At 37.3% G+C, this 8,931-nt stretch overlaps 1 protein-coding gene across 1 annotated transcript; it reads left to right on the top strand.

Annotated features, from left to right (window-relative positions):
- Positions 1–56: 56 nt before the first annotated feature.
- On the top strand, positions 57–2,725 carry MRPL50 (mitochondrial ribosomal protein L50). The gene is made up of 2 exons (XM_072654930.1): positions 57–235; positions 2,055–2,725. The coding sequence occupies exons 1-2, from the start codon at positions 72–74 to the stop codon at positions 2,443–2,445; spliced, it is 555 nt and encodes a 184-aa protein (XP_072511031.1). The 5' UTR covers positions 57–71; the 3' UTR covers positions 2,446–2,725.
- The last annotated feature ends 6,206 nt before the right edge of the window (positions 2,726–8,931 follow it).

The raw sequence follows: 8,931 nt of genomic DNA, 5'->3' as shown, positions 1-8,931 counted from the left end.
GTCCCGGACTACAACTCCCATCATGCCTCGGCATTTCCCCCGCTCCGGGGCCTGAGACTACACTTCCCGGCATGCAGTTGGGCTCGGGGGCGTTTCGCGGCGGAGGCGGACCTCGCTTTTTGCCTTCACGCGTCTCGGCTGTCATGGCGGCGGCCATTGCGCTCCACTCGTCTTGCGGACGACTCGTGAGGACAGTCCTGAGGATCCCACGCCGGGCCCTGTGGGGCCAGAACAGGTAGAAGCCACAGCCGGGCGGTCCCTACCTCCTACTGGAGGTAACTGGAAGCTCGGGTCTGGCCGGGAGGGGCGTGGAGGGCAGGGGGGACTGGGTTCGGAATCCGGGCTGTGTGACCTTAGGCTCGTCGCTCCCAGTCTCTGGGCCTCGGTTTCCCCATTCGTGTAATGAGGGGCTGGATTAGGTGATCCCCAAGGTCTTGTCTAGCTCCACAGTCCGTAGTCTTGTCGCCTCCCCCCCACTTCCCGCTTCCCCTCCCCCATCTCAGGTGGTCCGGCTGTGAAGCGGGTCCAACCTACCTCCCGACCCCATCGATTGTCCCGGTCTGAAGGGTCCTTGGACGTCATCCGGCCCCATTTTGATTTTACAAACGGGGAAGTTGAGGCTGAGAGGGGAATTCACGTACCCAGGGTCACTCAGGGAGTTGTTGACAAAGTCAGGACTGGAACCCAGGTGGGCTTGAAGAAAGAAAAGGATTGTGATAGGTGAGGGAGGAGAGAACACATTTCAGGCAAGGGGGCCAGCCTATGTAAATGTGCAGAAACAGGAAAGAGCAGAATTAAATTCCAGAAATAGCTGCTAGTTCAGTTTCTCTGGGATAGAGTGGATGAGGAGATGGAGCAGTGGAGCGAGGCTGGAAAGGAAGGTTGGAGCAACAGTGAAAAGGCTGAGGAATGGATACTGTATCCTTGAGGCTTTAGGGAGCTACTGAGGGTGTCAGCAGAGGAAGGATGCGATTCGTTCTAGGTGAACGATTGTCCTTTTAGTTTGGGACCTTCTTACTCGCACTAAGACTTAGTAGAAGTAGCCTTCTACCTGGTCTTCGTGCCTCCACACCATCCTTCTGATTTCTACCAATGTAATCTTCTTAACACACAGTTCTGAGCTTTCAGTGGCTCCCCACTCCTTCTTTGCCATAAGCTTAGGGCCTCTCGCTGTCTGGCTGTAACTTCCCTTTAATCCTCTGTTTCCCTCAGCCAGACTGGACAGTTTTCTTTGTTCCCTTCTGCCCCTAGCTCTCCGTTCCACAGGGCATCTTCACATGCTCATCTCAGCCTGGGGTGGACCTCCCCACATCTCTACCTTTGAAAAGCTTCTCTTTCTTCTAAGTTCAGCTTAGGTGCCATTTGTTCCAGACTGCTGTCCCTCCCTTGTCATCTCCACTTAATTGTCACCAGTCCTTCTTGAACCTCTCATGCTACTCTGACTTTATACACTTAATCATATGCAAATTCTTCGTTGTATGCATGCGTTTTCTTCCGCTGTTAGACTCCAGACTTCTAGAGGGTGATACCTGTTATCTGTATTTCCAGTGTTTGTCACAATGAATTTAAACAGTGAGTTGCTTGACAATTTTATTTATTTGTTGTCTGTCAAATTAAGTTTCTCTATTTCCAGACATCAGTTTTCCCCTTATAAAAGCAAAAGAATTCCATTCCCTGCTTAGAGAACTGTTGGGAGGACCAAATGTCACAGTGACTGTGAAATACTAGGAAAATTGTAAATCACTATGAGAATCTCAGAATTTGGTTTTAGGTACTCAGCTCTATGTTAAATGAATGACTGGGTGAATCTCTGGTGCTCTGAACCTTCAGGTTACTCCTCCTGACTTTGTACTTCCTCAAAGTATCCTATTTCACCAGATCTGACCCTCAGCTTCCTCCTTAGTAGATGGAGTTAGGTTGTTGTTTTAATCATTAATGTCTTAATAATTTGAATAATATCATGGTCTAGGCATTAAGAGTGCTTTTTAACCGTAAAGCTGTTATTAGCAGGAATGATAATAATTAATATCATTGCTTCTTATTTCTTATTTTAGAAAGAAACAGGAAGAAATAGAGGTGTCTGAGAAAGCAGTAGAGATTAAAGAAGAGCCTGTTTTGGAATGTCCACCACCACGAATTCGAAAGTACATTCCTCCTGAGGATCTCCAGAGTCGTGTGGAATCTCATGTCAGAGGAGTTTTTGGTACAGGCCTTAATAATGATTGGCAAGAAACCAGCCTGGAGAAGAGTCAGCTGAAGTTTTTCCTCCTGGCACAGCTGGCTGAAGAATTTGGTCATGTGGTCCCCAATTCTAGGCTTCATGAGATGCGCAGTGTCAAGGATGTTGTTCATTTCTATAGCATACCTGTGCAGGATGGAACTAAATTTGATGAGATTAGCTCCAGGCAACTGCCGTCCAACTTGAAAATCACTTGGGATTACTGAGGCAAGTTGGACTTGGATTTTATTTTTCCCCTAAAGGAAAGAGATTTCTCATAAACTTTTTGAAAACTTACTATCTTGTAAAATGGTTCTGCTAGAGCTCTTGTTCCCAGGAAGAATGCATTTTTTGATTCACTAGTGACCTCAGGTGTTAAGAAAGGGGAAAGACAGGGATTTGTGTTCTGTTTCCTGCTGGAGAAGAATTTTCTCTCCTGTTCTTCGTGGAATCGATGATTTATGCTTTATCCAGAATATGTGTTTAATAAATACTTGTTGAACTGAATTGATTTGAATTGGTCGGTGTCTTTCTGTTCTCAGAGAGGAATGGTAATTACTAGAAATTTGCCTGGCTTTGAAGCAGTAATCATTTCAGTTATGATTTTTCTGTCTGGATTCTCATATATTATGCCCTATTTATCTCTGCGGGCACAAGAAAATATTAATTGGGCAGTCCAAAGTGGTGTGCAATTTAGAGCCAAATCAGTTACTCAACTCTAAAATATAGTGCTCGGTTGTAAATTAGACAGTATTTGTAAAGCATTTAACAGATCCTGGCATGTACTAAGTGCTATATAAATATCAAAAAAGGAAAAAAAATCTGGCCATGGACACTTAGTAGGTGTTTTGACCCTTGGCAAACCACCTTACCTTTGTCTGGCTCAGTTTTTTCATCTGTAAAGTGGGGATAAGAGTACCTACCTCTCAGAGTTGTGAGGATAAAGTGAGATAATTGTAAAGTACTTTGCAAACTTTAAACCTACTATTATGGAGTACAAATCAACTTTGTCTTTGTTCAATATTTTTGTTTTGTAAAAGGAATAGAAATTATAATACTTAGCAATCCATGCAAGCTTCAAATACTTTTTTTCACTATTTGGTATTTCAGTACTTCATTGAACCTATTATCTCATCAATGTGGATATTCCCTCCATTGATACAGACTAAAACTCATCTGTACCCTCTCAGTCTTGTGTAAATAATTTTTATCTATGTTCTTCCATAAATCATCCAAAGGAGATCTATGCAACATGCAGGAGACTTTCTCTAAGTGTTCTTACAGTTTGTAGATAGCAGTGCAGTTCAGGGCATCTGTCTCATACAACCTGTGTTCTTGTTGCTTGACTAGCCTGCATTTTCTGATAAGAATTTCCTCATTTGTACTGCTTGCACTACTCTTTATGTAAGTCACCATGGGAAATGTGCTGCAACTTACTCATACTTACCATGTGTATCTCCATTGCAACTTGGATTATTTGCAGAGTATGGTATTCTGGGATTCATAGCATATGGTGTTGCTGGGAGAACACTGGTATTAAAAAGATTTTGTTTTTTAGTGTTCTGAAATAGTTTGGAATTACAAAAGGTACTGAGCAATTTCCCAGCGTAATTCAGTATTCTTTTCCTTTAATTCTAGACCCAATTCATTGTGGCTGTATACCGGTGTACTAATCTAGTGAAGCAGCCTTTTAATTATATATGCTTGTTTCCCTAGTTGGCATATTTCATCCATTGAAGTTTTTTCGTTTGGATCATTAAGCCGATCTCTTGTGTCTCAGTGAGGATGCCATGTGGTGGTCTGGGGCTTGATAATGTAAATATCATCCTTAAATAAGAGTATCTGGAGGACCTCACCATCTAGAGGAAATCCTTTTTGCATTTGGACTTTGTGTGGGAAATCCTCAGAGTATCACTGAACAGTTTATCTCTTGTATTGAATCAAGAAATCTTATATGAACTTAACATGTGCTCAAAGGACCTGTGAATGAAGATGCTATCTGCCTCCAGAGAAAGAACTGATAAATAGAAATATATATATATATATATATATATCATCACATATTTGTGTCTAATGGTAACCTTCTCTAGGGCTGGGTGGGGAGAGAGGGAGAAAAAAGTGCATAGCAGAAAGCAAAAGAAAATTTGAAACAGAAAAGCAGTAATCTTGAAAATAATGTGTAGTACTACATAGTTTTTTTTTAAAAAGTGAAATGGAAATTCATGGTTTTATATTGAATCTTCTTTTTATGTTGTGCTATCCATATGGAAATGTTCTTTTTTATCTCTGTATTTAAATTTTAATTCATTTTTAAAGGAATAAAAATTAAAACATACACAAAGATTATTTATGGGAGCCTTTAACAAATGAGTTAATAAAAATCAATATTGTCCTTTGTGTGTAGAGCCTTTAAGTTGGTCTCTTGAGGCAGCAAGGTGGTAGGGTGGATAGAGTGCTGGGCCTCGAATCAGAAAGACCTGTGTTCAAATCTAGCCTTAGATACTTACTAATTGTATATTCATGGGCAAGTCACTTAACCTCTATTTGCCTCAGTTTCCTCAACTAAAATAGGGATAGTAATAGTACATATGTAATAGGGTTGCTGTGAGGATCAAATGAGATTATTGTAATAATAATAATTTTGGCAAGGCAGTTGGGGTTGTGACTTGCCCAGGGTCACACAGCAAGTAAGTGTCAAGTGTTTGAGCCACATGTGAATTCAGGTCCTCCTGACTCCAGGGCTGGTACTCTATTCACTGCACTATCCAGCTGCCTTTTTTTGTTTGTTTTTGGGCACGTAGTAGGCACTTTATAAATGCCTACTTCTTTCTCTTCCTCATTTTACTATACCGAGTAAAATGTTTTTTTGTAATCAAACAGTAAATCAACTTTCAGACAATTGTAGTGTGGTGTGCTTTGTTACAAACAAAATATAAAATTCCGTCCATTCCATTTTTATATGTGCCTGATGTGGCCTTCAAGGTGCTCTGTCAGTTATGTTGGTGCAATTGAACTTTAATTCAGTTTGGGGTTACTGGTGTTTGTTTATTTAATCTTTTATTTCCGAATCCTCTCACTTCTCCCCCAGCCACTGAGAGTGCAGGAGATACAATATCCATTATATGTATGAATTATGTAAACTATTTCCATGTCCCTCCCCCGCTTCCCTCTTCCTCAAACAAGCAAGAAAAATTTAGAGGAAAAATATGCTTCAATCCATACTCTTGAGTCTTGTCATTTTCTGGAGGTAGATAGCATTTTATAAAGTGAGTCCTTTGGAGCTGTGGTGGATCGTTGTATTGATCAGAGTTACCAAGTCTTTCACAGTTGATTATCTTCACAATTTGCTGTTACCGTGTGCAGTGTTCTGGTTCTGCTTCCTTCGCTTTGCTTCAGTCTATAGAAGTCTTTCCAGGTTTTTCTGAAACCATTCTGCTCATCATTTCTTATATCAAAAGAGTATTCCATCACAATCGTATGTCACAACTTGTTTGTCCATTTTCCAATTGATGGGTATTGTCTCAGTTTCCAATTCTTTGCTCCATAAAAAGGGCTATTATAAGTGTTTTTCTACATATGGGTCCTTTCCCCACTCCCACCCCCCTTTTTGTCTCCTTGGTGTATAAACCTAATAGTAGTGGCATTTGCTACATCAAAAGGTATTTGCTATTTTATTGCTCTTTGAGTTCTGAATTGTTTTCCAGAATGGTTGGACTAGTTCATAGCTGTACCAATAGTACATTAGTGTACCTATTTTCTTATATCCACTCCAACTTTGTCATTTTCTTTTTCTGTCATCTTAGCCAATCTGATTGATGGATACAAGGTGGTACCTTAGAGTTGTTTTAATTTGCATTTCTCTAATTATAAGCAATTTAGAGCCTTTTTATATGGCTAGATAGTTTTGGTTTCTTCCTTTGAAAACTCATATCCTTTGACCATTTATCAATTGGAGAACTGTTTTTTTTTTTTTTTTATAAATTTGGCTCAGTTCTCTATATATTAGAGAAATGAGATCTTTATCAGAGAAACTACAAAAATCCCTTCCCATTTCTCCTTTGTCCTTCTAATTTTGGCTTCATTGGTTTTGTGTGTGCAAAAACTTTAATTTTAAGTAACCAAAATCCACTTTTAGCTCCTCTGAATCTTCATCTCTTTGGCCATGAGCTCTTCCCCTAACCAAAGATCTGACTGGTAATTACTTCCATGCTCCCCTAATTTACTTATGATATCACTCTTTATGTCTAAGTCATGTACCCATTTTGAGCTAATCTTGGTATGCAGTCTGAGATGTTGGTCTGTTCTTAGTCTGTCAGACTTTTCCTGAGCAGTTTCTGTCCAATAGTGAGTTCTTGCTCCAGATGCTGGGATCTTTGGGTTTGTGTAGCACTAGGCTACTGTGCTCATTTGCTTTTGTATATTGTATACTCAATCTATTCCATTGGTCAACCACTATTATTTCTTATCTACGTACTTTGTTATGTAGTTTGAGACTTGGTACTGCTAGGCCCTTCACATTTTTGTTATTAATGATTCCTTTGAGAGGTTTGACCTTTTGTTTCTTCAGATGAATTTTGTTATTTTTTTCTAGTTCTATAAAGTAATTTTTTTCGTAGTTTGGTACGGCACTGAATAAGTAAATTAATTTAGGCGGGATTGTAATTTTTAATTTTGGGGGCTCAGCATGAGCAATTAACATTTCTTCATTTGTTTAGATCTGTCTTTATTTGTATGAAGAGTGTTTTGTAACTGTGTTCATTTAGTTCCCGTGTTTCTTGGCAAATAAAGCATTTTATACCATCTGCAGTTATTTTATATGGAACTTCTCTTTCTCTTTTTGCTAGGTTTTATTGGCAGTATATAGAAATGTCGGTGATTTCTGTGGGTTTGTTCTGTATCTTGCAACTTTACTAAAGTTTTCATTGTTTGAACTAGTTTTTTAGTTGACTCTCTAGGGTTTTCTAAGTATTCTGTCATTGTCATCTGCAAAAAGTGATAGTTTTATTTCCTCATTGCTTATTTTAATCTTTTCAGTTTCTTTTTCTTCTCTTATTGCTATAGCTAGCAGTTCTAGTGCAATATTGAATACTAATGGTGTTAATGTAAATCCTTGCTTTACCCCTGATTTTACTGGAAAACCTTTTAGTTTATTCTCATTACAGGTAATACTTGCTCTTGGTTTTAGATAGATATTTATTATCATCTTAAGAAAAGCTTAATTATTCCTATGCCTTCTAGTGTTTCTAATAGGAATAGACATTGTATTTTGTCAAAAGTTTTTCTACATATATTGATATAATCACATGATTTTTGTTTCTCTTATTGATATAGTCAATTATGCTTATAGTTTTCCTAATATTGAATCAGCCTTGCATTCCTGGCGTAAATTCAGTTTGGTCATAGTGTATGATCTTTGTGATATATTGCTGTGATTTCCTTGCTACTATTTTGTTTAAAAATTTTGCATCGATATTTATTAGGAAAATTAGACTATAATTCTTTTTCTTTCCTCTCTGTGATTTAGGTATTAAAACCATATTGTGTTATAGAAGGAATTTGGTATGATTTCTTTTTTATTTTCAAAATTTATATATTTATATATATTTACATTTATATAAATATGTATTTAAAATGTTTTACATTATATTATGCATATATATATATTTTTTTCTTTAAAAGTTTGGTAGAATTTGATTGTAAATCCATCCAGTCCTGGGAATTTTTTCTCAGGGAGCTCATTTATGGCTTGTTCAAGTACTTTTTCTAAGGTATGGTTATTTAAATATTCCTTTTCTGTTAATCTGGACAATTCATATTTTTGTAAATATTCATTTCATTTAGATTGTCAGTTTTCTTGGCATGTAGTTGGGCAAAATAACTTCTAATAATTGCTTTAATTTTATCTTCCTGGGAATGAATCCACTGTTTTCATTTTTGATACTGATAATTTAGTTTTCTTTCTTTTTTGTATCAAATTAACCAATGGTTTATTTTATTGTTTTTTTCATAAATGGATAAAAGTTTTATATATTGATGTATTTTTTTTACTTTGACTCTTAGTAAGCTGTCTTTTGATTTTAAATATTTCCATTTTGGTGCTTAATTAGGGGTTTTTAATTTGTCCTTTTTTTTGGTTGCTTGCCTAATTAATTGATCTATTCTTTTTCTCTTTTATTGATGTAAGTGTTTAGAAATACAAATTTCCCTGTAAGTACACACAAATTTTATTTTGTTATCTCATTATCTCATCTCAGTTAGCTTTAATGAAATTATTGAATATATCTATGATTTGTTCTTTGACTCATTCATTCTTTAGGATTAAATGATTTAGTTTTCAATTAATTTTTAATCTGTGCTTCAAAGGCCCTTTGTTGAATGTAGTGTTTATTGGATCATGGTTCAAAAAGGTTGCATGTAGTAATTTCTGCTTTTCTACATTTTTGTGTGTGAAGTTTTTAAACCTTAATACATGGTCAGTTTTTGAAGGTGTCCTGCATAGTTGAAAAAAATGTTCCCATTCAGTATTCTCCAGAGGTCTGTCATATCTAACTTTTCTAAAATTCTGTTCATCTCCTTAACTTCTTTCATATTTATTTTATTGTTAGATTTATCTAGGTCTGAGAGGGGTAAATTGAGGTCAGCACTAGTATAGTTTGCCAGCCATTTCCTTCTGTAATTCATTTCACTTTTCCCTCAAGAATTTAGATGCTATA

This window comes from Notamacropus eugenii, chromosome 1 (assembly GCF_028372415.1).
Source record: "Notamacropus eugenii isolate mMacEug1 chromosome 1, mMacEug1.pri_v2, whole genome shotgun sequence".
Lineage (NCBI taxonomy): Eukaryota > Metazoa > Chordata > Mammalia > Diprotodontia > Macropodidae > Notamacropus > Notamacropus eugenii.
This window is presented reverse-complemented; position numbering and strand designations above follow the sequence as displayed.

Bases quoted from the DNA above. Each gene is read 5' to 3' on its own strand.
- MRPL50 (XM_072654930.1), top strand. From the start codon at position 72: ATGCAGTTGGGCTCGGGGGCGTTTCGCGGCGGAGGCGGACCTCGCTTT. The intron at 236-2,054 runs GTAGAAGCCACA...TTCTTATTTTAG, and splicing joins GCCCTGTGGGGCCAGAACAG to AAAGAAACAGGAAGAAATAG.